At 48.5% G+C, this 27,398-nt stretch overlaps 3 protein-coding genes across 9 annotated transcripts in view; 1 reads left to right on the top strand and 2 right to left on the bottom strand.

The window, feature by feature from the left end:
* The window catches only part of ppp1r10 (protein phosphatase 1, regulatory subunit 10), a 10,446-nt gene extending 4,967 nt beyond the window's left edge, over positions 1-5,479 (bottom strand). Inside the window, exons 1-4 of one of the 4 annotated variants that reach the window (XM_086194278.1) lie at positions 5,393-5,479; positions 3,746-4,024; positions 759-867; positions 555-641 (exon numbers count right to left, since the gene is read on the bottom strand). In XM_086194278.1, coding sequence (XP_086050404.1) covers positions 555-641; positions 759-865 — 194 coding nt within the window. In that variant the 5' untranslated portion in view covers positions 866-867; positions 3,746-4,024; positions 5,393-5,479. Of the gene's footprint in view, positions 1-554; positions 642-758; positions 868-2,548; positions 2,737-3,745; positions 4,025-4,205; positions 4,251-5,392 lie in introns of those variants that run through there. The other 3 variants (XM_086194279.1, XM_086194277.1, XM_086194280.1) reach the window with 3 other exon arrangements.
* Positions 4,640-10,760, top strand: mrps18b (mitochondrial ribosomal protein S18B). The gene is made up of 8 exons (XM_086194281.1): positions 4,640-4,658; positions 4,750-4,836; positions 6,829-6,976; positions 7,052-7,149; positions 7,238-7,306; positions 7,706-7,772; positions 7,857-7,916; positions 8,766-10,760. The coding sequence occupies exons 2-8, from the start codon at positions 4,756-4,758 to the stop codon at positions 8,978-8,980; spliced, it is 738 nt and encodes a 245-aa protein (XP_086050407.1). The 5' UTR covers positions 4,640-4,658; positions 4,750-4,755; the 3' UTR covers positions 8,981-10,760.
* On the bottom strand, positions 9,022-27,373 carry abcf1 (ATP-binding cassette, sub-family F (GCN20), member 1). Of its 4 annotated transcripts, none has more exons than XM_086194273.1 (27): positions 27,181-27,373; positions 26,083-26,129; positions 25,912-25,989; positions 24,886-25,012; positions 24,772-24,806; positions 24,619-24,699; positions 22,239-22,289; positions 21,909-22,001; positions 21,703-21,756; positions 21,521-21,604; positions 21,340-21,435; positions 20,963-21,085; positions 20,693-20,793; positions 19,542-19,627; positions 19,323-19,462; positions 16,910-17,058; positions 16,741-16,824; positions 15,752-15,876; positions 15,472-15,584; positions 15,030-15,204; positions 14,538-14,612; positions 12,380-12,450; positions 12,271-12,303; positions 11,837-12,005; positions 10,954-11,018; positions 9,885-9,957; positions 9,022-9,413 (listed from the first exon to the last, which is right to left on the bottom strand). In XM_086194273.1, the coding sequence occupies exons 1-27, from the start codon at positions 27,239-27,241 to the stop codon at positions 9,247-9,249; spliced, it is 2,556 nt and encodes an 851-aa protein (XP_086050399.1). In that variant the 5' UTR covers positions 27,242-27,373; the 3' UTR covers positions 9,022-9,246. The 4 variants fall into 4 exon arrangements, with proteins under 4 accessions (XP_086050399.1, XP_086050398.1, XP_086050402.1 ...); XM_086194272.1 differs by having other exon boundaries at positions 26,083-26,132; positions 27,181-27,372; XM_086194274.1 differs by lacking the exon at positions 9,022-9,413 and adding an exon at positions 9,519-9,763 and having other exon boundaries at positions 9,837-9,957; positions 26,083-26,132.
* Positions 27,374-27,398: the final 25 nt, after the last annotated feature.

Raw genomic sequence — 27,398 nt, 5'->3', positions numbered from 1 at the left:
CACTCCTTGATGAGCTTCTACAGTCTTAGTTCTCTTGGTTCTGTTAAAGTTCCACGTCCCAGGCTGTCTTTCTCAGCAGCAGCAGCAGCCTTTTGTTAAGGGTTGAGTTTGTTCCTAAAACCCAAACTTGTCCCTGACCTTAGAAGGTTGTTAGTCCATCAGTTGGTGGATCATTCTGATCCCTTTTCTTTCCTCAGTTAGGGAACACAGAATCTAGCGGGTGGAGCAGTGGAACACAGATCAAAAACAAACCCTTGACACGGGGGGGGGTTCCAGAGCAGGCCTGGGAACTTGCCATTTTTTTTCCAACATTGTGATGCTTTGGTGGAGATTCAGGAACATTTCATCAACCTTTATGAACAAAGTCAGACGCTCTGTAATACGTTGGAAACATTTCCAGATATGATAGTTCAAGTGCTCTTTCATTAGGATGAGGTTCTAGAACCCACGAGGGTTCTGGTGCGGTTCGGCTGGAGGGCATCAAACACCTGTAAGTGCACAAACAAAACCTGACGGTTGACATGAAACACAGACGGTCCTTCCAATCAGCTCACCTGTTGAGAACATCGTGTGACTTTGTCTGCAGCAGGATGTTCAGGTACATGCATCGACTGACCATCTTGCTCGACGCTTTCATCAGGCTGCAATAAAGAAAGTTGAAGTATTAAAATACCACTGAGTACAAATCTGACACTACACTTCTACCAGGTCGAACAGCCGAAGGAATGTGTCTCTAACAACAAGCTTCAGCTCCTCACCTGAACACCTTAGGAACGCCCTCCAGGCTGCGGAGCTCCCCGTCCCTCCCCAGCAGAGCCTCCACACCCTTTAGAATCTCTCTGGGGTCCACTGGTCCCCCTGCCATACCTGAAACACACACCTCAAGCAATGAATACACACACAGGCAGGGCACACGCCTATCACATGCTCTCACTGTTATGACTGAGATCAAACTGCAGCTCAGTGAGGGGTATTTGCCTGCCAGGTAGAGTCGGACGCTGCACGGAAAAGACCAGATTTTCAGGTACATTTGGACACCCCTCCCCCCAAAAAGCCTCGAAAAGCCACGGATTCCTGTGTCATTTAAGTGATGCACCCACTGGTGGGGACAGGAGCTGTTCACTAGAGTGACGGGGCCGCGCACAGCGCCAGAACCAGGAGAGCACACAAGCAGCCTCATCCCATCAGCAGCATCTTCATCAGCCGCCAGGACCAGACCCTCCTGACCGGCTCTCCCCAAGACGACCATTACAGGAACACAAACTATTTGGAACCACTGGTCAGACAGGGTCCCATCACAGCTGTCAACCTGTCAATCATCCAGCAGCCTCAGCCTGCTGCCTCATACTGGAGATGTTTGGAGTGTTTGATGAGGCCAGCGCAACGGCAGGACGGCAGGGGCGGGACGACCGCTCGGCCCTCGCCGCCAGAGGTTCTCCTCTCTGGGACTTGCAGAACGTGGTAAGACATTGGGTCTGGTATGACGCTGACATCTGTGTGTGAGGTCATTTTCTATTCTTGCTCAGACTTGGACGAACGAGAGCAAAGCACTGCAGAGAATAAAACTCATATTCGCAAAATCAAGTTTCTTTGTAAATTAATTTCCCCCTAATTAAAAACTTACTTTTCAGAGTTTGAAGACAAAAACTCAAGAGAAAAAACACTACACTTTATTACGTTTCAAATGATTACTTTGACACATTTGTCTCCCGTAGTTAAGTGGAAAAATTAGTTATTTGAGGAATATTTGCAAGAAAAGCTACTAATTAGGATTTATTAACTTTTTAATCACAGGTCTATCACAATCAAATAAAACTGTAGTTCAAACAAGAGACAGGAACATCGATTGTGTCTTATTTTAAAACCCTCTACTCATTAATATGGTCTCTACTTTTACAAAGTACCTCCAGGGTTCAACAGTGGATGACAGACTATGAACAATGGGATGCTTGAAACTGAGGGGATGTCAGTGTCAGTCGCCCTGCAGTGGTTACCAGCCTGAGGAGCATCCATGTTGGACCAGGGTACCGTTACTGTCGTCATCAGTATTTGTACCACTGAGGAGGTACGAGTCAGGACTTTAGTGCCCCCTACAGGGGTAAAGTGTGCACAGACGCAGTCACTGTGTTGGGTGATGAATTACACATCAGAGATCTGAATTAGAAATGAATACATTAGCTCATAGTCACGTGACAATGGCAGAGCCACCACACATAAAACTGACAAGAACTCTTAACGAGAAGATGTCTGATTAAAATCATCGCAGTTCTGAATAAACCCATTGAGATTAACCCTAACACAGCCAAAATAGTGACTTGTCTTTTGTGAAGGTTCTAACTCTTCTGCAAATAAATCAATTAGGTCAAAGGTCTTCTGGCAACCTCCACATGGCTCATGGTAAAATGGCTCAGCCTGACAAGCATGCACGCATGTTTTCTGTGTTTCTGCATTTGGATAAACTGCTTCAGTGCTAATGAATGAACAAACAACGCTGGCCCATATCAGTTCATTGGAAATGTCATGATGTGAGGAATCATTTAGGTCTTACCCGTGTTACTGTTGTAGTAGAAGTTTTATATAGTCTCAGACCTCCACAACACTGCAAATAACCAATGCCTGTAAATGTCACAATTGTTACACAAGTACAAAGTCAGTTGGAACATGACCTTCTTCCTGGTCGTAGGTGGAAAGAACATTATCAGGAACACTGTGGTGTGACTACATTTCTCACTGGTACAGTAGAACACGCCCCCCCCCCCCCCCCCCGTTATTCACTCATGTGCCAATTCAGAACTACGAGGAGACAGAAAAACCAAACAAAAGCCCGTCGCGGACGCCCGCGGTTATATAAGGCAGCCTGTGAGGCCGTCACCGAGCCCGACATGTCACAGCGGAGAAGTGCGGCGGAGCTGCCTGACAGAGGGGAGGGGGCAGCGCAGAGCCCTCCCCCCGTTAACCACCTCGGCGGCGCCACAGCAGCGGCCACACGAACAACAATGGCTCTCGAAACGAAGACAAAGCGACGAGCACCACACTTCCAGCAGACCATCTGGAGGCAGACAGGGCTGTGCACGTCATGTCATAATTTCAGATTTATAAAACAAAAAAGGCAAAAACATTCCCACATGCCGCTCCGAGGAGAGCCCCGGGAGCGTCCGACAGCGAGGGGCCAGCGACTAGTCCACCATTTTGTCAGTCCGACTGTTTGCGCTCGGCTTGAGTCATCCTGCAATCTTTATCCACAGATTGCCGAGTAAAGGATGCCGAGGGTCCCTGCGCTATTACCGCCAATTCAACACACAGTGCTTCATAAAATGTCCACAATCCCATACTAACGCAATCTTTATGTATAGATTGCGGTGGTTATTCGTTCCGTGGAGCAGCCCAAACAAAACAACCCTGGCAGGCAAAAAGTCCGATTTCATGAGCTCATACTTGCCTTCTACTGCTACGGCAATCTTTATGAGTAGATTGCTTATTGTTAGCCTGTATTACGATTTACCGGTTACTTTTACTTTTATTTGAACAACTCGTCAATTCCGTCTCACACACGAAGAAACGGAGCCTGACGTCTCCGTCCACTTTCCTGTGTGAGCTCATACTAAACATGGCTAAGTTCTGTCCAAATTGATTTCAGGCAACAAGCTAACGTTCGGTGCCTGCTAGCCAGCTAGTGCTAGCCTCCTATCTGCGACTGTTGTCATTTTAATTGCTACTGTTCAACTTAACTTCAAAATCAACTTACTCTTAGTACTATAGGTCCTCAACGTCTCAGGTATATTATACTGTGCTTTTCGGGCACTTATATCTCACATTTGATAAACTGTATATCGTCAACCTTCATGGTTTTAATACCAAATGAAAATCATGGGTGGGGCTGTGGTAGCTAAAGGCTAGCCTTTCCTTCGGGAACAAACAGGAGGCAAAAATAGTAATCAAATGTCCATTACTTGAAGAAAAAAATTTGAATTTGAGCAGTTGTTCGACGTCCTCGACGATTCAGTCTTCAGCAAAGAAATTTGATCTGAAAAACACACAAGAAAACATACATTTAATTTCGATTCTCTCGCAAAAGGCGTCATCCGTAGTCTTTGTAAAAAAGAAAAAAGAAAACATCTTTTGATTTTCTGAACACTCAGGAGGGAGCTTGCTTTAAAACGAAAAATATTCAAAGTCATTCCCGTTTTCTTTGTGACTGCACTTACCTTTGACCAAATCCAGGAATGAGCTTGAGAAGGAGGGACTTCGCTTTTATACTACGTGACGCTTTTTACGTCACAGCAGTGCGTTTTCGGTGAAACAAAATGGCGGACAACTAGCCGTTTATCTATGGTCAAGGACGTAATGGCGTGTGGCGCAGTTTGGAAACCGTTAGGTTGAATATTTCCCTAGATTTGCCAATAAACTTTATTATTTTTTCTTGTTTGGATCAGAATACATAATCCTTGCACATTCTGTTGATGCAACTGTTTATATATAGTTTTTAATACTTATATTTGAAATTTAACATGTCTTCAAAATGGCGACTGTTGAGCAGGCCCGGAGCACGAGGGCTGCGAACGTCACTCACATAGAAATTTCTAAGATATCACACATTTTATAGAAGCAGAAATTGAGATAGGTAGATATGATATTCCACACCGTTTCACTTTTCATTGGTAATGAAATGAATTAAAAATGGAATATTAATTATTACATCAGTGACATCACCTGATCCCTGACCTTTCACCTTCAACCCATACATGGCAGAAAAAAATGGCTGCCTCCTTGCAAAACATCGCGAAGGTTTTGTGCCGAGCATCGCCTTGGATTTTACATCCATTACGACAATACCAGGTACTTTTTTCATACACAAACCCGTCATCGGATTGCTATATTTGCTGGCTCTATTTGCTTGTGTTATTAGAAGAAACGAAAGCCAACTCTATGCTAACCACTCATTGGTTATTGCCGAGCAGTCGAGCTAGCAAAGATTAGCTTATAGGAACACCCGAGAATGATGGAAATTTTCCCTGCCTAGAGTCAGTATCCTAATACTTTTATAATAATAGAATAATAATGATGATAATAATATTTTATGATTGCAATAGCACGCCCTGCGACCCAGTAATATTTAAAATTCATTTCTGCTAACATTCCGTCAATCAACGCCACCTCGTCATACAGATTGAATATTTTCAGCACAGTAATTTGCTGTAATTAACACAACCTCCATTTCAACATCAACGTTTTTCGATGCAAACGTTTGATACAAAAATAAATTTATTGAAATTGTCTGTCCTCAAACGTTGTAATATTTCTCCTCCTCTTGTTACACAATTAGATGCCAGTGATTGGATCTTTAAAATCAACAAAGTAAAGAAGCCGAGCTGAATGTTGATACTTGCATTACCTGATTATGCATTTGGTAGTTCTGATCAAGCCAACAGACTGTTATCCATATTTTTCCTCATACTTATGCTTCGAAACCATCCATCCATTTTCTTCCCTAAACCTGTGAAGTGTGTTTGTTTTTGGTTTTTGGTTTGTTTTTTGTTTTTTTTGGGGGGGGGGGGTGGAGCCTATCCCAGTAGCCTTCCCCCTGGACAGGTCACCAGTCCATGGCAGGGCCAACACATAGACAGACAACCATTGGCTCTCCCAGCCATGCCTACGGTCAATTTAGAGTCTGGATTAACCTGGTCCCTCTTGATGTCTTTGGACTGTGGAGGAAGCTGGAGTACCAGAGAGAACCCAGCAGGAACAGGGAGAACATGGAGACTCACACAGAAAGTCTTGGTGGGCATTCACTTCAGATCCTTTCTGAGTCCTTCTCTCTCTGGACTCCTCTCTGAGGGAGGTCAGGGTTCAGTCTAGTGTTGAGGTCGTGGCCAGTGGTCTTGCTGACCACTGCTCCACTGTGCTGCCTGCTTCAGAACCATTATAAGAATAATAAACACACAGGCTGCACGGTGGAGCAGTGGTCCTCACTGTGGCCCCCCAGCAAGAAGGTTGTGGGTGGAGCCCCGGCTGCAGCACGGGGTCTTTCTGGGTGAGTCTCCATGTTCTCCCTGTTCCTGCTGGGTTCTCTCTGGTACTCCAGCTTCCTCCACAGTCCAAAGACATCAAGAGGGACCAGGTTAATCCAGACTCTAAATTGACCGTAGGTGTGGCTGGGAGAGCCAATGGTTGTCTGTCTCTATGTGTTGGCCCTGCCATGGACTGGTGACCTGTCCAGGGGGAAGGCTGCTGGGATAGGCTCCACCCCCACCACCCTCAACAGGAGAAAAGGGAGAACATGGATGGGTGGATGGAGGGATGGAGGGATGGGTGGACACACACACACACACACACACACACACACACACACACACACACACACTGTACAAAGTAGTCTTTTCTTAATCAACATGGAAGGAGTCTGATGCCTTGGCTCGCCCTCTGTGTCAGACAGGAATGCGCTACCCTTGAAGAACATGTCTCTTTGAGGCCGTTGACTTTGTTTCTTATTTTTCTTGTTTCTTCCTCTGACATCAGGACAAGTTGAAGGTTACTTCCCTGTCTGTTTTGTTCTGACTTGTCCCAGATAATTGACTCTTGGCTCTCTGGAATATCACAGATGAAGGACAACTCAAATTTCTTGGCTGCCATTGGTTCACATTAATTCACATCTAAAAGAGGATCTGTAGCTAGGATTGTTTTCAAGAACTGTTGTCATCATGGCGAGGAACATGGCGGCCAGAACACTGTTGATGCTGTAAAGCTGTGTCTCACTGGCCCGGGCGGTCTTCCCTTCTGGGGAAACGCATTGTGATTATGATAGTGGTTGAGATGAATGTGTGTTCACAGTGGATATCAGCGAGAACTCCCTCACTTCTCCCTCCATGTGCACCTCCGAGTCGCTGGTACTGCGTAGACGAGTCTCCAAAGGAAGGGGACACTGCAAAGAACGTCTCTCGCTATGTAGACAAACCCTGGGACTACATGGAGAGTGAAGGTACGTCAAGACGACACAAGCCTGATCAGGAGCACCTTCATTTGGGTTTACCTATCAATGAATGTCCCTTCACAGAGTACATTGAGAAGTACGGAACCAATTCAGTGTGGGCTGGTTACAGGAGGAACCACAAAGGATCAATCCCCCCGCAGAAGACTCGCAAGACCTGCATCGTAAAGTGTCTCATAATTCACTCAGCTAAAATCCTGTCGATGAGTGCCATGCATGCAAGTGTCCTCTAAATGACCTTCTGTCTCCTAGAGGGGAAACAAGACATGTGGAAACCCCTGTCCAATATGTCGAGATCCAAATGTGATTATCAGCCCCCAGGTGGGTGAGCACAGGTTTTCCTCACTCAAATCACAGATCTGAAGTGTTGCTGGTGTCCACCCCCATCTTCGCCAACAGGAGGCGCTAGCTGGCGTGTCTCCTCTCATGTTTGATTGTAACACATTTCTGCATAAACTGTTGTCTCTTGGCTGCAACTAATGATTGGTTTCCTCATTCATGATAAAACCCAAAAACATCCATCACAGTGAAATGTTCAGATCTCTTCTCCACCCACGAACCTCCCAAAACCCCGTGAATGGACTATGGTCTTAAAATGAATGAGAATGCTAGAGATGGGGCTCCTGATCCGAGGACGGTGGTCCGGTGCTGGCTGCGCCCTCCTTGGTTCGGTTCTAAGTCAGACCTGCTGGAGATTCAGCCTCATGTCTTCTCTTGTAGAATGTGAAGCTGTTGCAGCAGTTCATCTGCCCGCACTCTGGAATTCCCTATGACCCCACTCGGACTGGTAAGTCAACATGTCACATGTCATCAGAGTGGGCGGGCCTCCCAGGTGATGGACAGAAGTCTCATGTTCTTGTGGTTTCCTCAGGTGTGTGCATGAAGCAACAGAAGATTTTAAATCAGGCGATCAACACAGCACGAGATCAAGGTACGTCCTTTTAATACGGTTGATTGTTCCAACTCACTCTCCTCCTATTAGCTGTCATGTTTATTTTACATATATTACTGAAAATGTCTTCATGACATTTTCACATTAAGTTAATCTTTACACTTGAGGTGGACGCTCAGAATGTGTCCTCAGTAACGCCCTCCAGTGGCAGCTGAAGTGCTTCCTGTCCAAGCAGTGCAGATGTTTCTGAAGCTGCTGCCCAGCAGCCCAGACACTCCTGACATACTTCAGGTATCAAGCATCTCTCAGGAAAGTTACTTCACATCCCACAAGCAGAAATCTTACTTGTAGAAGTGAGAATCAAGTGGGATCATGGGAGGTGATCCAGTGTTGGCTGGCCAGGAGGGTCCAGGGAGACCAGAATATCATAGGAATCAACTGTCCCTGGAGCTTCTGTCTGCTGATATTTATGCTGAGACTTCACTTCCAGTTCTTTAACTGTTGGGAGGGTTCTGTCAGCCCAGGTAACCATGGCAACCAGCCCCCCTCCCCCAATCAGCAGTGTTGGCAAAGGTCGTATATTCATCGAACACGTAGAGACAAACGTCACGCCTTCACTGTTATAACAGACGTAGTCGTTGCAGGGAAAACAACACATCAATAAGCTTGTTCCTGGAAGTGACCTCGTCCACAGCAACAGGGTTAGCCCCGCCTCTTCCTCCTAGTGGAAGATTCCTACCAGTCCCTCAGTCAGAGTTGCTCTCTGCGAGGACCCGTAGTGTGAGGAGGTGTTGGGTGAAACCGGGTCCAGATGACTAAAATTCAGCTGCTGGTTATGAGATGTTCAGCTCTGCTTTGGTGTCGCTAAGAGCTGACGTGTTCTTCCAGGTCTGCTTCCCTTCCAAGTCCCGTATGTGGACTTTGAAGAAGAGGATTACTCCAATTCCCATGATGCCGTGGGATGCACGACACCTTCCCCATCCTTGGTCTCTGGTGACACCTGGTATAAGTGGTATACCCACATAACGCCTGACGAGAAGGAAGTGGCCAAGGTCAGGAAGACCTACAAGGCTTATCTGAAGCCGTCGATGATGCTGCAGTGATTCCTGCTCATGAAATAAAGACTGCAAAAAGAAAACACTGGCTGAAAAATTCTTTATTGTTTGGACTTCATAGCTCTTAACCCACAGACCATTTATCAATGCAGTTATGTCCTGTGTGTATGGAAGCCTCGTACCAGTCAACCCAGTAGGATGGTACAGTCCAGAAAGAAGCTCATGGACCCCCCGTCATCGTCAGTATCGGTGTAAGCTGCGCTGAGCGGTCCAGATGGAGCGAGTCAGTGAGTCCCAGCAGCAGCGCGGGTCCTTCACGGGTTGACCTTGTTGACCATCGTCTCTCCCAGAGCCTCCAGGACTTCCCGCTTGTAGTCATCGAAGTCTCCATCGATCTGGTTGATGGTGCAGTCCTCCACCACCCACAGCTGGCACTGGGTCTCCGTGATGAGCCGGGCGTCGTGACTCACGATGATCACAGCTGGACCGGAAGGGACAGACTAGCGTTAGGACTCGGCCGCACGGATGCTCAGGACCGTCTTATGTTTATAGACCATCGCTGCTGGAAGCCAGACCGCCTGTTTTTAACCCGTTTGAACCTGCTGCCTCCACCAGAGAAACGACAAGTCAGTGTCTTGGTCACAGACGCTTAAAACATCCGTACAAAAAGAAGAATATCTGCTGAAATATTAGTTTATTTCTGCTCTAAAACGATCCTTCCAGCTCTGAATTCAAACCTGAAATCCAAAGTGGAGTTTTAACATCCACCGGCTGTTCCCTGACATGGAGCGAGGACGAGAACACAGAGCGTCAGCAAGTCAACGTTGCTATCTGCCGAGACATTGTGACTACCATTACACAGACAGGTGGTGATAACCTCATCAGTGAGACAAGCGCTACCTACAGGACGCGTGGGAGAGGATTCCACTCCTGTGGAGGAAATACTCCTCACCTCCTTTGTACTCATTGATGGCCTCAGACAGAGCGTCGATGGACTCGATGTCCAGATTGTTGGTGGGTTCATCCTGCAAGAGTAAACAAGTTCTCATAGAAGCTTCAAAAATAAAAAAGCCAAAGTAACACAGAACCAAAACAAAGATGAAAGCAAGGGAAGTGTCGGAGGTGCAGGGGTCTGTCGTGCTCTGCTTCAGTTGTTTCTGACTCCGCTTTCTTTGAAACAATTCTTTGTTTCTGAACTTATTCAAGCAAGTGGATTACTAGAATCTCCAGTTTCTGAACTTATTCAAGCAAGTGGATTACTAGAATCTCCAGTTTCTGAGCTTATTCAAGCAAGTGGATTACTAGAATCTCCAGTTTCTGAACTTATTCAAGCAAGTGGATTACTAGAATCTCCAGTTTCTGAACTTATTCAAGCAAGTGGATTACTAGAATCTACTGTGAACCCAACCCTGTTATTGGATGTGAATGAATATTTCTCTCTCTCATTCTGAGAGATTCAGTCAGTTGTTGTGGCTCTTGTCCCCTGAATGACTCTGAAATGGGTTCAGGACACAGCAGCAATAGCATGCGTGCTAAAGGTTAGCTTCCTGTTCCTGCTTCATCTGATGGGCTCTGTTCTGAGTTGGTATGGAAGTTATGAAGTCTTAGGTTCCATCATCAGGTAAACTGACAGTTTTGCCAATAACTCTTTTCATTAAAATGGTAACTCCTGCTTCAGTTTTCCTTTCCACTTTGGTGAAATCCACAAGTATTTTGGTGAGCAGCAGGATTTACCGTCACTCTGCTCCTGGACACGATCAGAATCCCGCCTAGCTGACTTTGTTTTTTTCTGCACATGTGGGATACATTTTAAAATGTCATGTTTTAGTCTCTCACTTTTTTTGACATCAGTTTGTGTTTACTGTATGATATTCAGAGAAAAATAAACAGTTGAATACATTAAAAAGTTGTCAGGATCCCGTCTGACAGGTGCTTTATGGAATATTCAACTGACAATGGAAGACTGGAGGTGAGTTGCTATGATCCTCCACTATGACAGCAGCAGCGTTACTGGATCTTACCAGGATCAGAACATCCGGCTGGCGGCAGGCAAGTTCAGCAAACACGACTCGGGCTTTCTGGCCACCTGTTGGAGAGCAAATCCACACACCGGATTAGAAAAGTCTCTGTCCCAACACGGAGAGTCCTCGCTCTAATCCTGCGTTCACACGGACGATCAAAGACAGAGGCAGGAGAGAGAAGACGAGAGAAGGGCCCTACATCAGACCAGCCCAGCGGAGCAGCAGCTCTGCTGGGACTCAAGTGTCACTCCCTAATTCAGTCCTATCTTATTCATCGAGCCAAAAGCTGTGCAGCACCCATCCTCAGAGCTGCTGCACAGCCATATTCTTTCATCTTAACAGACCAGGTTCCGACATTTCGCACAAAACCGATCGCAGACGATTACGGAACAGTCCAGGAAGGACTCGCCCACGAGGCTGCTAGCGCTACTTAGCCCTGTGTGGGTTAGAACCGTGACTTCTAGCTACCGTGTGACTGGGTCCGTAAACATGGAATAGCCACGGATCGATGTTACTAGTCAGAAAGAGAAATCATGTTTCTGCAGCTGGTCCCTTGAGATAATCATAGAAACTTAAAATGGCCGACAGTGGTGAGTTTGGGAAACATCTCCATGGTAACGGCTCCCTCCCCCAACCAGAAGCACTTGTACACTAAGCGATCATGGGCAGTATCAGGAAAGTGTAGTGTTTCTCCTACAAACAGGGGCAGGAACCATCAACCCGAACTCTCGTGGTGAGTCAACCTTGGATGTTTGTGACATCACAACTGATCATCAACTCCTCTTTGGAGAAAATAGGAGGGTTTTCCTTGTGGAGCCAAGGGGGGCGGTCCCTGTAGCTTTTGCACTCCATGTGAATGCAGCACCATGGTTCATGTTCCTACCGGACAGTTTGGAGATCTGGATGGTGTGGGCGTGGCTCTCCAGGCCAAACCGTCCCAGGCACTTCCTGCCGTCCTGATAGGGAAGGTTGAAGTTCCTCATCAGGTACTCTGTAGCGGTCTCCTCCATGTTCAGCTGATCGGCGTACTGCTGGTTGAAGAAGCCGACTTTCTGCAGGGACCAACACACACAAGGCACAGCTCCTCCTCAGGGTAACGACCAGTGATGTAGAACCCAGCAGTTAGCACATGTGGTCAGAGGGTGAGGAGGGGGGAGGGGGAGTAAGGGGGAGAGGATGAGGAGCCTGAGGTTGGGGGGTGAGGAAAGTGAGGAGGTGGGAGAGGAATTTAGGAGGCTGAGGAGAGTGAGGAGCCTGAGGTGGGGGGAGAGGGTGAGGGGCTCCACTGCTGGTAGATGCTAACAGTTAGCTACTCACCAAACGGTGATTCTTCCTCATCTCACCCTTGGTCTGAAAACAAGGACGTCCTGGTCAGTGGTGAGTCAACGCTTGGCAGGAATTAACTTCTGCTAACCTGCTTACTTACAGGGTTGATCTTCCCAGTCAGCAGCAACAGCAGGGTACTCTTCCCAACGCCGTTGGGTCCCACTATACAAACTGGAGGGAGATAAAATAGTCCAGTTAGAACTGGAATAGCAGTGGGACATGGAGGGAGGAGTCATTTCACCACCCTGAACTGATGCGTAGAGCGAAGCAGTTGCCATGACCTCAACACTAGACTGAACCCTGACCTCCCTCAGAGAGGAGTCCAGAGAGAGAAGGACTCAGACAGGATCTGAAGTGAACGCCCACCAAGACTTTCTGGGTGAGTCTCCATGTTCTCCCTGTTCCTGCTGGGTTCTCTCTGGTACTCCAGCTTCCTCCACAGTCCAAAGACATCAAGAGGGACCAGGTTAATCCAGACTCTAAATTGACCGTAGGCGTGGCTGGGAGAGCCAATGGTTGTCTGTCTCTATGTGTTGGCCCTGCCATGGACTGGTGACCTGTCCAGGGGGAAGGCTGCTGGGATAGGCTCCACCCCCACCACCCTTAACAGAAGACGATGGAGAAGATGGCGGAAGGGATGGATGGATGGAGGGATGGGTGGGTGGATAATAATAACTGAGACTAAATCCACATAGTTGTGGATCACAAAACTGTGGGGATCACAAAACTGGTCAAGCCATAAATTGATGAGGTCGCACCTGAGGGAACGCTCATGGCGGTCTCCTGCAGGCCAGCAGGGCGCCAGACGCCTACCGACTGACTGATTCTGCATCACGGTGACGGGAGCAACTAAACCCCAGGCATCATGTTGCATTCAAGTGCACCTTATGAAGGGAGTCATCTCCACTCCAGAAGTCAGGAATGTTGCTTTTCTTCATGGAAACCTGTCATGACTTTCTGCTCATTTCCTTAAGCCCAGTTCACACGACACGATGTTAGGCGTCGGCGAAATCACGACTTCCCTCCCCCAAATCGGGGTGAGGCACTGACGCGCACCACGACAAATGTAATGAGGTGTGAAGAGCTCAAAGACAGGGGACTGGAGGTCGCATGCAACGTCGACAACAAAAAGTGGACATCTAGCACTGTTAGATATCCAGGACTTGTCACAGTGACATAAACGGCCTTGCAGCCAATGAAAGCACTGCATAGCGAACAACAACAACAACAACAACAACAACAACAACAACGAGAGGCATGGTTTCTACAAAGGGTTCGCGATATCTGTGGACACAGGATTTTTTTCGCTACATAGTAGCGCACAAACGACCTGGAGGGCTGCGTTCCGCTCTGTGTCCATGTTTACAATGAAAGGGGCGTGCACTGCATTCAAGAGTTTCCTGGCCAGCTGGGCAGTCGGCCGCGCCTACTGACGGGGAAAATCACGTAGTCTGAACACTCCCGTCCGCCGACAAATCTTGTAGTGTGAGCAGGGTTTTACAGTTCTCAAGAAATGCAACAAGATCTAAATCCACGACTGTTAGTTACAACTGCACCATCATCACCATCATCAACATCCTCATCATCACCATCATCCTCATTCTGACCATCCTTATCACCATCACCACCATCATCAACATCCTCACCATCACCACCATCCTCATCACCATCACCACCATCATCATCCTCATCACCATCACCAACATCCTCATCACCATCACCACCATCCTCACCATCATCACCATCCTCATCACCATCACCACCATCCTCATCATCATCATCACCATCATCACCATCACCACCATCATCACCATCCTCATCACCACCATCACCATCACCACCCTCATCACCATCACCACCATCCTCATCACCATCACCACCATCATCACCATCCTCATCACCACCATCCTCATCACCATCATCACCATCACCACCCTCATCACCATCACCACCATCCTCACCATCATCATCATCATCACCATCATCATCATCATCACCATCACCACCATCCTCATCACCATCACCACCATCCTCATCACCACCATCATCATCATCACCATCACCATCATCACCATCACCATCACCACCATCCTCATCACCATCACCATCACCATCACCATCCTCATCACCATCATCACCATCACCATCCTCGTCACCATCACCATCATCCTCATTCTGACCATCATCATCAACACGAGGTGATCCACTGATAACGTCACAGCTGCCTCTGCCCATCCATCAGTCACACACATACTCACTTCTGGAGTCCATGTCGATGCCGAAGTCCACGTTCTTGAAGAGAGGTTTCTGACTCTCGTAGCAAAAATCAACACCTGGAAGAAACACAGCGACGCTGCGCTCAGGTTATTGCTGCGGCCACGTGCGTCAGCTGGAGTTGCTCTCTTATCCTGCATCTGAAATCTGGCCTGAAAAGTTTAGGCTGGGACCAAAACCAAACTGCACTGAGACAAAGGAGTCAAAATGTTTTGTTTCGTTTCCACCGAGCGGAGGTCCAAGTCGTCCCCTCCAGCGGTCACATGATCACAGAAACACTCCCCCTTCACCTTCAGGTGTCTGCTGACACGCCCATGAATGCATCTGTAGCTCTTGTTCAATCTTTCACCTCTGCTTCATGTCAGACGCCCAGCTGGTGAATTCATGTCAAAAATGGTTAACAATTCAACACATCTCCCTCTACCTAGTGATCCTGGGATGTGGGGTAGTGTTCAGGGCTGCGTGTGCCTTCTTACTGTGCAGTCCCAGTATGGGTGGAGAGAGCGGAGGGGGGTTGGGGAAGGTGAACTTGACGGTGTACTCTTTAGGCCTCTTCAGCAGCTCGGTGGCCTCCTGGCTCTCCTCCTCCTGACCGCCCTTCTTCTTCCCCTTCTGCTGTTTTCTCGTCAGAGCATCTTTAGTCTGCTTCTCCTGGAGGGAGCAGAGGAAAAGACACACATGAGAGGTGATCATGCAGTAACCACGCGTGTCCACGCAGGCGCCTGCCTCTCGACACCACTTCATCAACCGCCTCACATCTTGACTAAATTACTGCTCATCTGGTTTCGCCACATGTTCTGATAACTCCAGATCAGAAAGCATTCTGTGGGGAGACAGATGAGCACCAGTCATTCGTTTATTTCATTTAGGTCAACCTCTGGAGACACAACTATTTGGTGGGTAAAAGTGAAAACGTACAGCCTGTTTGGTGGACTTGCCGCCGGCCTTCAGCTCCTTGAGCTTCTTCTCCTGCTTGTCGTACTGTTTCTGGAGTTCCTTCTGTTTCTGCACGTACATCTTCTTGAAGGTCACTTTAGTAAAAGCAAATATAGAATGTTCTTTAAAGTAAGACCTCCACTCTCTGTGCTCTGAAAGGTTCTAGTCAGAGACGCATCGGTTCATCACTCTGCGAGTAGCTGTGTATCTCAGGTTTAGCTGAATTACAGAACGCAGCAGGTTGGATGTGGGAGACACTCACAGTAGTTTCCTCTGTAGTAGTAGAGTTTCTGGTTGTCTAAGTGGATGATGTCAGTACAAACATCATCCAGGAAACTCTGGTCGTGGGAAACGATGAGGAGAGTCTTCTTCCAGCCTTGAAGGTAACTATGGGCAGAAAAACACATTCCACCTCTGAGAGGATGAGAGCAGAAAGCAGAAAATCCCTGCAGGTACAGCCACCACATTCACGCGCACGCTGCAGTCCACCATCATCCCATTTTTTGAGCTTCTTCAAAAAGTAGCAATTGGACTTAAGTGTTGACATGGCTGAGAAAAACCAGTGTTCCTCGAAGAATTCTGTTTACCCGCAGCAGGGAAAGACCAAGGGTGGAAGTAAAGTTTGCCATAGTCGTTTCCCTCCTGTCCAGTTAAAGTGTTACACACTTCTTATCAAAATGTCTCCCAATGTTCTCTCATGACAGGAAACTGAGGGATGTTGAGAGTTACTCTACTGTCTGATGACATGTTCAAGGGTTACAAGGACTCTGAATGTGTGTCAGGAAGTTTGACCACAGTCACTGTTAGCAGGCTAATGCTAGCATTAGCACATTAGCTTATACAAGGATTCTGACCGCAGACACATAAAACGCTCCGGAAACTCAACATATCACACATCCTTCTGATGCAGATGTGCGATATGTTGATGTTCGTGGAGTCAAAAATGACTCCAACATAATTCTGTTATCCACATTCAGAATAAATGTTTTGTCAGGTTCAGAAGGCAAAAAGCAAGCAACTTCTAAAATTCACACTTTCTGAATGGAATTTTGATCCAACTCAGCTGAAGCAACTTTCTGAGCCAAGAAGAACTCTTTAACCCTCAGGAGGTGTTGCTGTAGTACACAGTGCTTTCAATGAGATGTCAATAATCTCCCCGCCATCTTAATCTAATTAAGATTCAACATGACCAGAAATATAGGCTGAGCAGTTTGTCACACAGAAACCCTGAATGAGGAAGCTGCTTTGTACTTATTGAGCCAGATGACGGCATTCAGGTCCAGGTGGTTGGTGGGTTCATCCAGCATCAGGAGGGTGGGTTCCATGAAGAGAGCTCTGTGGGTACAGTGGTGAGAGGGACTGAAAAAGAGCCGACAGAGGTGTCACGCTGGATCAATCCTGTCCACGGGGCCATGTGTACCTGGCGAGGGAGACTCTCATTCTCCAGCCTCCGGAGAACCTCTTTGTGGGTCTGTTCTGCATCTCGGGGGTGAAGGAGAGACCAGCTAAGATTCTTCGAGCCTTGGCCTCAGCTGCAGCAGCTCCGATGGCCCTCAGCTCCTCGTAGACCTGTAGGGAAAGAAGTCCATCAAGATCATCAGGGGTTCTAGAGAAGCCTGCGATTCATCCTGCTTTTATAAAGCCACCTTCAGAGGTCAAGCTGGAAGTGAATGCACCTCATCTCTGTACAGGAAAGCTGCCAGCCCAATCACATCGGCCCTCTTTCTCAAGCGAACGCACAACAGGAAATCAGTGAACTGCGGCGTATGCTGGTTCCTGAGCCAGGATGGTGCTGGTTCCTGAGCTCCATTGAAGAATGGACCCAGTGAGAACTTGCAGGTTAAACCAGGAAGACTGTTAGCCTAAATGTAGTCTTCCAAATGATGGGCTGAGACTACAGGGGAGCGTAAACCCTGGCCACCCGTCCCCACTGATCCTGGATCTGCTCCACCTTCCTGCTGGTAAAGGAAGGTTCTCATCTCTGCTGTCTCAGATATGCTGGTTCATGGAAGGAGGGAGGTTCTCCTCCTGCTCTACTAAGAGGGAGGTTCTCCTCCTGCTCTACTAAGAGGGAGGTTCTCCTCCTGCTCTACTAAGAGGGAGGTTCTCCTCCTGCTCTACTAAGAGGGAGGTTCTACTCCTGCTCTACTAAGAGGGAGGTTCTCCTCCTGCTCTACTCAGAGGGAGGTTCTACTCCTGCTCTACTAAGAGGGAGTTTCTACTCCTGCTCTACTCAGAGGGAGGTTCTACACCTGCTCTACTCAGAGGGAGGTTCTACACCTGCTCTATTAAGAGGAAGGTTCTACACCTGCTCTACTAAGAGGGAGGTTCTACTCCTGCTCTACTAAGAGGGAGGTTCTACTCCTGCTCTACTAAGAGGGAGGTTCTACTCCTGCTCTACTAAGAGGGAGTTTCTACTCCTGCTCTACTCAGAGGGAGGTTCTACACCTGCTCTACTCAGAGGGAGGTTCTACACCTGCTCTATTAAGAGGAAGGTTCTACACCTGCTCTACTAAGAGGGAGGTTCTACTCCTGCTCTACTAAGAGGGAGGTTCTACTCCTGCTCTACTAAGAGGGAGGTTCTACTCCTGCTCTACTAAGAGGGAGGTTCTCCTCCTGCTCTACTAAGAGGGAGGTTCTCCACCTGCTCTACTAGGAGGGAGGTTCTACTCCTGCTCTACTAAGAGGGAGGTTCTCCACCTGCTCTACTAAGAGGGAGGTTCTACTCCTGCTCTACTAGGAGGGAGGTTCTACTCCTGCTCTACTAAGAGGGAGGTTCTACTCCTGCTCTACTAAGAGGGAGGTTCTACTCCTGCTCTACTAAGAGGGAGGTTCTACTCCTGCTCTACTAAGAGGGAGGTTCTACTCCTGCACTACTAGGAGGGAGGTTCTCCACCTGCTCTACTATGAGGGAGGTTCTCCACCTGCTCTACTAAGAGGGAGGTTCTCCTCCTGCTCTACTAAGAGGGAGGTTCTCCTCCTGCTCTACTCAGAGGGAGGTTCTACTCCTGCTCTACTAAGAGGGAGTTTCTACTCCTGCTCTACTCAGAGGGAGGTTCTACACCTGCTCTACTCAGAGGGAGGTTCTACACCTGCTCTATTAAGAGGAAGGTTCTACACCTGCTCTACTAAGAGGGAGGTTCTACTCCTGCTCTACTAAGAGGGAGGTTCTACTCCTGCTCTACTAAGAGGGAGGTTCTACTCCTGCTCTACTAAGAGGGAGTTTCTACTCCTGCTCTACTCAGAGGGAGGTTCTACACCTGCTCTACTCAGAGGGAGGTTCTACACCTGCTCTATTAAGAGGGAGGTTCTACACCTGCTCTACTAAGAGGGAGGTTCTACTCCTGCTCTACTAAGAGGGAGGTTCTCCTCCTGCTCTACTAAGAGGGAGGTTCTCCTCCTGCTCTACTAAGAGGGAGGTTCTCCACCTGCTCTACTAGGAGGGAGGTTCTACTCCTGCTCTACTAAGAGGGAGGTTCTCCACCTGCTCTACTAAGAGGGAGGTTCTACTCCTGCTCTACTAGGAGGGAGGTTCTACTCCTGCTCTACTAAGAGGGAGGTTCTACTCCTGCTCTACTAAGAGGGAGGTTCTACTCCTGCTCTACTAAGAGGGAGGTTCTACTCCTGCACTACTAGGAGGGAGGTTCTCCACCTGCTCTACTAAGAGGGAGGTTCTCCACCTGCTCTACTAGGAGGGAGGTTCTCCACCTGCTCTACTAGGAGGGAGGTTCTCCACCTGCTCTATTAGGAGGGAGGTTCTCCACCTGCTCTACTAGCAGGGACATTATTTGGTCTGACACTGTTAGACTGCCTCTTCAGGGGGACACACAGACCTTCTCCAGCCTCTCAGCCACGCTGTCCTCTCCCTTCTCCAGATGGGCCTGGAGTTGCTTCTCCTCCTCCAGTAGCTTCAGACGACGGGTGTCAGCCTTCAGCACCGCTTGCACCGCCGGCGTGTCGTCAGCCACCACCTCTGGCACCACACAGGCACAGGTCAGAGTAAGCAGGACCCAACAGCAGCCACGTAGACGGAGACATACATCGTAACTCACCCTGTTCACACAGCAGCACATCGATGTTGGGGGGAATACTGAGAGCTCTGTTGGCTATGTGCTTCAGCAATGTGGTCTTTCCTTTGCTGAAAGACAAGACGAATAAAAGTACTGATGAAGATCAAGACAGATCCTGAACACTACAAGCCTGAGTGAGCTCAACTAGAGAGGAAGCCTGAGTGTCCTCCAGACACCAGCAGCCCTACAATGGGCTCTGTTGGTGGGGAAAATATACCATCAGAGATGAACCAACCTGGAGCATCAGTTTGTTTTGGCCAAAAAAACTAAACTGTAGAGGAAAAGAAATGTCACAAGGACATGGGAGGGTGAAAGTTGACCTCTGCTTTTAACCTGTCCTCTACGGAGCAGGGAGCATCCATATGAGGCGTTCAGGGACCAACTCTCAGTCAGGAGCAGCGACCTTAGCATCTTTGATGGTGGGGTACAAAACCCCTGCAGACACCAACAGAACATGCAAACTCCCCAGAGAGGAGCCGGGAAGAAGGCTGATCGATTTAAGACCAGGCGCTTAGCCAACCACAAAGCTGCAATTAAACTAGACGAGTACTTACAGCTCATCTGCCCTGAGGGTTTGTAGTTGAGTGACAGACAGTCATGTTAACCAATCACAAGTGACTGCTCCGCGTGTACAGTCATAGCTATCCAACCGCCAGTGACCCCCCAGTGACAGTGGTTTAGGAAGCGAGCAGAGCCCAACGTGCACGTAGAAATGAGCTGGAGCCAAAAGACAAAAGGCGTGTTTTGTTTAAGCGCTTCAATGAACGTTTAGTTGAACGTGTCTGACCTATTCTGGACGACACTGATGATGTCACCACCGCCCCTTCAGACAGCCAATCAGTGGGTTAGGCTCCCCACTGTGGTTGGAAGTTTTACATTCAATGCCAATTGATGTCACTAATGTTTGCGGCGCCATGTGTGATGTTGTTCAGAGAAAACCAAGAGCACTGCAGCCGCCTTGTGGTAGGAACTGGTATAGCAGCCACGACATGAAACTACATTTCCCTCTAAGAACTACAGTTTTTAACTTTTACTCAGCTGGTAGTCTTGTACACCATGAGCAGATTTGGGGCAGGTTCAATAGTGTCAAATACTGGAAACTGTATCTGGAGTTAAAGGAAACAGATACTTACCCGTTTGGTCCGACCAAACCGTACCGCCTCCCGGCCACAATCAGAAGATCAGCATTAACGAACAGTTCTTTCCCATGGGCAGATATGCTGAACCTCTCCAGCTACAGGACAAAGACATCCCCATGGCATCAACAAGACAAAGCACAGCTATTCAGAAAAACAATATAATGCACCCAACATCTTTATAAATCACGAGGCTTCATTTTTAGGTTTTACTTTGAAAAAACAAAAATTTTTGGCACATTGGCAGCCGTTCACTGGGGAGGCTACCTTGATGTCGGAGGCGTTCTCTAGCATGGCCTGTCTGGACGACATCTCAGCCTGTGAGATGGAGAAATCGCCCTCCAAGGCGTTCTGAGCACGAACGCTGGCCACCTGACGCTCGTACTCCAGCTGCACACACACACACACACACACACACACACACACACAAACACACAAACACACAAACACACAAACACACACACACTCAGAAAACAATACCACCATTTCCCAGCACATTTAAGAGCTTTTGTCTGTCTCTCTGAAGCCCACACCTACACTCCAATACGGACTGCGGTTGGGGAACATGACTGCATCCTTTAGGTCACCTTCAGCACGAGGCTTCAGTCCAGCTGAAAGCATGCAGCTGAATAAAATGCACCTACTTGTTTCTTCTTCTTCTTCTTCTCCTTCTTGCTCAGGTTGGCGAAGGGGTCGTCGTCCTGCTGCTTGGTCTGCTCAGCGATGACATCCTCGGCACTCTGCCAGACACGCACAAAAAGGTTCAAACACTGACTCAGGACCCCAAACTGACAACTGACAAACTAACAGCTACCACAAATGCACCATCATCATGTCACCGCCATCGCTATCCTCTTCCTCATCTTCATCTTCACCCTCGCTGCATGGCTGCTCGGCAGGTTTTCCTCTCTAGGACAGAGTTAAGGCATCGCTGTTTTCTGATGTAAGAAGCAAACAATGAAATCGAGAGGAGGAAGAAGCAGCCGCCGCCGAGGCTAGATACTCACCTTCGGTTGGTCCTTCTTCCCCTTCTTCTGCCTCTCATCTTCATTCTGTAGCGACTACGGAAAAGTTGAAAGATGACAGAACCACACATAAACAACCCATTTGAAACAACACACACACACACACACACACACACACACACACACACTCTCAAATCTACTTTTTGAGAGAGTTATCGAGACACAACTCCACCTCAAAGGACTCTCACCTTTGCCGGCTTGGCTTCTGGCTTCCTGGTTTTCTTGGCTGTTTTCTCTGCAGCGTCATCCTTCTCTGCCTCGTCCTCGTCCTCTGAAACAGCCTGACAGTTTCACACAAGCACACAACAATCAGATGGACAGCTTCAGCCTGCTTCATCCACCTGTGCACTGAGAGGGGAGGGATGCTGGGTGTGAGATGTTACGTGACATGGAAGCTGACTCGTGTGTGTCAGACCAGCGTTGCTGAGTTCCAGAGACAGAGGAGACAGTGGGTGAATGAGTTGACGGAGGAGAGGACAAATGGATGAAAGAAAGGAAACAGGTCTTCCAGCACCCACCTTCACTTTCTTGGGTTTAGATTTATCTTTTTTCTTGCCCTTGTCTACCTCCTGTATCAAAGACAGACAGACATGTACAGATACACCCCAGAATTTAGGAGAGGTCATTGGTGTATTGCATCTTGAAAGCCAAGTTAGAGAAGCTACAGACGCCAACCAACACCGGTGAGCGCGGCCATGTTTTAGCTGAGGGACCAGCAGTCCCAGTTCATAGATCGTTGGGACGAAGGAGGGGAAGAGAAGCTTCCACCTCTGCAGCACCTTCGTCATCCCCATCCCTCCTCTTACACATCAGCTGATCGCACGAATACTGCTCTGATACTGGCCACATTTAGAAGATACTGATGTGACGCTGAACAGGAACGAGACCTGGTCAGACTCCACCTGCCAATGTCAGCTGGTCCTCTCGCACCTTCCGTGCTCATCAGTGAAACAATAAAACACCACAGCAAACAAAATCTGACACCGGCTGAAGGGTTAGGAGAGCGGTGTGGTGGATACAAGGACGGAAAGGAAGGAGGCAGCACAGCAGAAGAATCACGTCAGTATTTCAGTGTCATTAGTAGGACAGAACGTGCAGCAACACCTCCCAATGACTCCGTCAGCAGTCGTGTGTGTGTGTGTGTGTGTGTGTGTGGGGGGGGGGGGGGGGGGGGGCGAAGGTCAGCAAGCTCCACAGCATCTTCAGCTCCAACTGGCTGCTGGCGCTCCTGGGACGTCTATCAAAGTGTTTTGATTTTGATTTGACTTCACTCCCATGGCTGACACCCACTGGCACGCTCTTGTCATCCAAGTCATTTCCATCAGATTCCACTTCTCCTTTCTGGCTCCTCAGCTGGACCCACAGGTCCTCATGGAACCACATTGAAACCTGCTCTCCTCGGCTGGACCCCCACCAGGTTGGGGTGTTGGTGCCAGAGTGTGGCCGGCGCCACTGCTTTCCTCAGGCGGCCAGCCAGGAATTCAGCTTGATACCAAACAACAGCCTGAGTGAGGGTGCGAGTTCACCCTACAGTGAGCAAGGCAGCAGCGGTGGATTATCCACGAGTCATGGAGGCAGGGGGAGGAGTTTGAGACTGCAGTTTGCTGTCACTGAATATTCGGCATATTTACGTAGATTAGAGGAGGGGCAGATTTACGTAGATTAGAGGAGGAGCAGATTTAAGTAGATTAGAGGAGGGGCAGATTTACGTAGATTAGAGGAGGAACAGATTTACGTAGATTAGAGGAGGGGCAGATTTACGTAGATTAGAGGAGGTGCAGATTTACGTAGATTAGAGGAGGAACAGATTTCCGTAGATTAGAGGAGGTGCAGATTTCCGTAGATTAGAGGAGGTGCAGATTTCCGTAGATTAGAGGAGGTGCAGATTTCCGTAGATTAGAGGAGGTGCAGATTTACGTAGATTAGAGGAGGTGCAGATTTACGTCGATTAGAGGAGGGGCAGATTTACGTCGATTAGAGGAGGTGCAGATTTACGTCGATTAGAGGAGGGGCAGATTTACGTCGATTAGAGGAGGGGCAGATTTACGTCGATTAGAGGTGCAGATTTACGTAGATTAGAGGAGGAGCAGATTTAAGTAGATTAGAGGTGCAGATTTACGTAATTAGAGGAGGAACAGATTTACGTAGATTAGAGGAGGGGCAGATTTACGTAGATTAGAGGAGGGGCAGATTTACGTCGATTAGAGGAGGAGCAGATTTACGTAGATTAGAGGAGGAGCAGATTTAAGTAGATTAGAGGTGCAGATTTACGTAATTAGAGGAGGAACAGATTTACGTAGATTAGAGGAGGGGCAGATTTACGTAGATTAGAGGAGGGGCAGATTTACGTAGATTAGAGGAGGAGCAGATTTACGTAGATTAGAGGAGGGGCAGATTTACGTAGATTAGAGGAGCAGATTTATGTAGATTAGAGGAGCAGATTTATGTAGATTAGAGGAGTGGCAGATTTACGTAGATTAGAGGAGTGGCAGATTTACGTAGATTAGAGGAGCAGATTTATGTAGATTAGAGGAGTGGCAGATTTACGTAGATTAGAGGAGGTGCAGATTTATGTAGATTAGAGGAGTGGCAGATTTACGTAGATTAGAGGAGGAGCAGATTTACGTAGATTAGAGGAGCAGATTTATGTAGATTAGAGGAGTGGCAGATTTACGTAGATTAGAGGAGCAGATTTACGTAGATTAGAGGAGCAGATTTACGTAGATTAGAGGAGCAGATTTACGTAGATTAGAAGAGGGGCAGATTTACGTAGATTAGAAGAGGGGCAGATGTCCGTCGATTAGAGGAGGGGCAGATGTCCGTCGATTAGAGGAGGGGCAGATGTCCGTCGATTAGAGGAGGGGCAGATTGCTGTAGATTACGAAGGCAGCACTGTACCTTTTTAACTGGTTTATCTTCATCGACATCTGAGTTCTCCTCATCATCACTCTGGCCGAGGGCAGCGAAGATGTTTCCACCCTAAAGGACATCAAAAGTGTTACACTGCCTGTGTGTGTGTGTGTGTGTGTGTGTGTGTGTGTGATAACAGACCGTAGTCTTCTTGTTTCCTCTGCTGGGGGCAACAGCTGTGGAGAGCAAAGACCAGCACCATGAGGGGTCAGCGATAATCACGTGTGAGGGTCATCTTCATCACCAGCACCTTACCCAGCTCATCCTCCTCGTCACTTCCTGCCACCGAGAGCTTTTTCAGCTTCAGCATGACAGCCTCCTCATCCTCTTCATCTGCATCTCCTCCTTTCCCTTTCCGCCGGTCTTTCTTCTTTTTATGGGGCTGAAAGGAACATTTTCCAAGTGGAATGTCACACGCAGACAGAATCTGACTGCTTGAGGGGTTAAAGGAAGTTGCGCCTGTGGCACCACACACACCGGAGAGTTGCTACGTAGCTGCCTGGTGTGTGTGGATGTTTAAACACCATCGCAGAAGCACAAAGAACAGACTTGGAACCTTGGAATGAAACAAATGCAATCTACTGCAGCAGCAGGGGACCAGGCGGGTATTTGAGCTGTCAGCTCTATCAGCTGCTTCAGCTAGGTGGTGCTGCTTGTTGGGCCGCGTCCATGAGAGGACATGAGTGGGCGGGACTTCCTCCCCGGTGCTGATGCACACGAGGAGGCTCCTCAGGCAGCACAACACACCTCCTCCTGAACACATGGAAGGGTTAACGAACACGCAGCACACTGGTTAATACAGACAACTCCCTATCAGCTGAATGAAGGAAGGCAAAACACTTCAACAAAAATCAGCTTCTCCATCATTTCTACGTCCCACATGAGCTACACACCACCTACCAGCACAGAGTGGTGTGTGTGTGTGACAGTGTGTGAGAGAGAGAGTGTGTGTGTGAGAGAGAGTGTGTGTGTGTGTGAGAGAGAGTGTGTGTGTGTGTGAGAGAGAGAGAGAGAGAGAGAGTGTGTGTGTGAGAGTGTGTGTGTGTGTGAGAGTGTGTGAGAGAGTGTGTGTGAGAGAGAGAGAGAGAGAGAGTGTGTGTGTTTCAGAGTGTGAGAGTGAGTGAGAAAGAGTGTGTGTGTGTGAGAGAGAGAGAGTGTGTGTGTGTCAGAGTGTGAGACTGAGTGAGAGAGAGAGTGTGTGTGTGAGTGTGAGAGAGTGTGTGTGTGTGTGTGTGTGTGTGAGAGAGAGAGAGTGTGTGTGTGAGAGTGAGTGAGTGTCACCTGTTTCCCTTGCGTCTCCTTCACCACCGCCTCCTCTGCCTTCTCAGCCTGGTTTTCTGTGGAAATTTCCTCGAAGAACTGGAGTTCATCCCAGGCACAACAAACACAAAGCATCAGTGACAGCAGAGCTGAACACCCAGAACAAACCAACAGCTGATCAGAAGTACTCACGCTCTTTTTCCCCTTCTTATCTTTCTTCCCCTTTTTCACAGTTTTTTCTGCTGGAATAAAACAGGTTGGGAACATAAATCAAGAGCGCAGTGGCGTGGAGAAACAAACTGCTCCAGGTTTAACAGCGGATGATGAACCAGCGTCCCCACGGGCGGAGCAAAGTCACGTGACTGTTGTGAAACCCAAACCTCATCTGCATGAGCCGGGATGTTCTGTTACCTGGGATCTCACATGCGGGGCGGTTGAAACGAGGGTTCCACCCATCAGTGGAACCCCGGCAGCTCCTCTCACTGCGTCCCTCACAACCGCCTCGGAGTTCCAGCTCCTGGACGGGAGCAGCTTTGGCTGACAGGCTCCCACCGACCACAGAAACACGACACTAAAACCAACTCTGCTCGTCCCCCTCGCGTCATCACAGGCGAGCACCCTGGACGTCCAGGTAGTGGCGTCATTCTACCGCGTTAGGTTGTTCGACTGGGACTCGCCGTCGCATCACGTTGCAGCAGCATTGCATCACTCTCCCGGCGGCTAACGTTAGCCCCTACGCGCCGCTGAAGCCCCGGGCAGCGAGGCTACGCTCCCTCTCACCAGTAACAGCTCAAGCAGCTCCGACGTTACACCCGGCAGCGCGGACATTGGATGTTTAACCGGCGAAAAGAGCAACAACTTAGTCCGGTCCCTCATCCGGTAACGGTGGCGGTTCCGGCCACACCTGCTGACGACTGTTATCATCTACAGTCGCAGGTTAACACCTGACAGCTAACAGCACTCGGTAGCTCATCACCCTTCCACTTCCACGCCGCTGTCTATGCCGTCCAGGCCTCGTTAACTATGTTATTAACCGCGAGGCCCCATCTGTGTGTTGGCAAATACAAGCACTAGAGTCCCGACAGGCAGTTCATCTTAAAGCCGAATTAACGAGGAGATTCTAAAAAACCGTCGGAACGTGTCCTTGTTCGTGAAGAGACGTATCCTGCCGTAGGCGGGCACTGAAATGTTAAAATAGAGGATTTCCAGTCGAGGTGTCGCTGCTGCTGGTGTTGATGCTAACTGGAGGCATGTAGCTAACTGATAGCTTCTCCCTGCCCGCTAGCTCACCTGCTGCCGGGGCCACTTCATCGTCCACCCACTCGGCTTCTTCTTTCACCTTCTTTGGCATCTTGGTACAAGAACTTGTCTCAGAATTACTGTCAGACGGGTTCAGACAGTACACATGTCACGCGGCTCGACAGCGACGTGATGATGCGGTGCCGGTGTCACCAACAAAGTTTCATTCTTCTTCTTGGATTTCAAAGCTTCTGGTGCTTTACTGCCGC

This window comes from Aulostomus chinensis, chromosome 22 (genome assembly GCF_037954235.1).
Source record: "Aulostomus chinensis isolate RoL2024-O1b breed Wild chromosome 22, RoL_Achi_v1.0, whole genome shotgun sequence".
Classification (NCBI taxonomy): Eukaryota; Metazoa; Chordata; class Actinopteri; order Syngnathiformes; family Aulostomidae; genus Aulostomus; species Aulostomus chinensis.
Note: the sequence above shows the minus strand (reverse complement) of the source record. Positions and strands in the feature narration are given on the sequence as shown.

Coding starts and splice junctions, on each gene's coding strand:
- mrps18b (XM_086194281.1), top strand. CDS start 4,756: ATGGCTGCCTCCTTGCAAAACATCGCGAAGGTTTTGTGCCGAGCATCG. Junction 7,150..7,237: donor AGACTCGCAAGACCTGCATC/GTAAAGTGTCTC, acceptor TCTGTCTCCTAG/AGGGGAAACAAGACATGTGG. Junction 7,773..7,856: donor CTATGACCCCACTCGGACTG/GTAAGTCAACAT, acceptor TGGTTTCCTCAG/GTGTGTGCATGAAGCAACAG.
- abcf1 (XM_086194272.1), bottom strand. CDS start 27,241: ATGCCAAAGAAGGTGAAAGAAGAAGCCGAGTGGGTGGACGATGAAGTG. Junction 25,990..26,082: donor ATAAGAAGGGGAAAAAGAGC/GTGAGTACTTCT, acceptor GATGAACTCCAG/TTCTTCGAGGAAATTTCCAC. Junction 12,451..14,537: donor CATCGACATGGACTCCAGAA/GTGAGTATGTGT, acceptor ATCTCCCTCCAG/TTTGTATAGTGGGACCCAAC.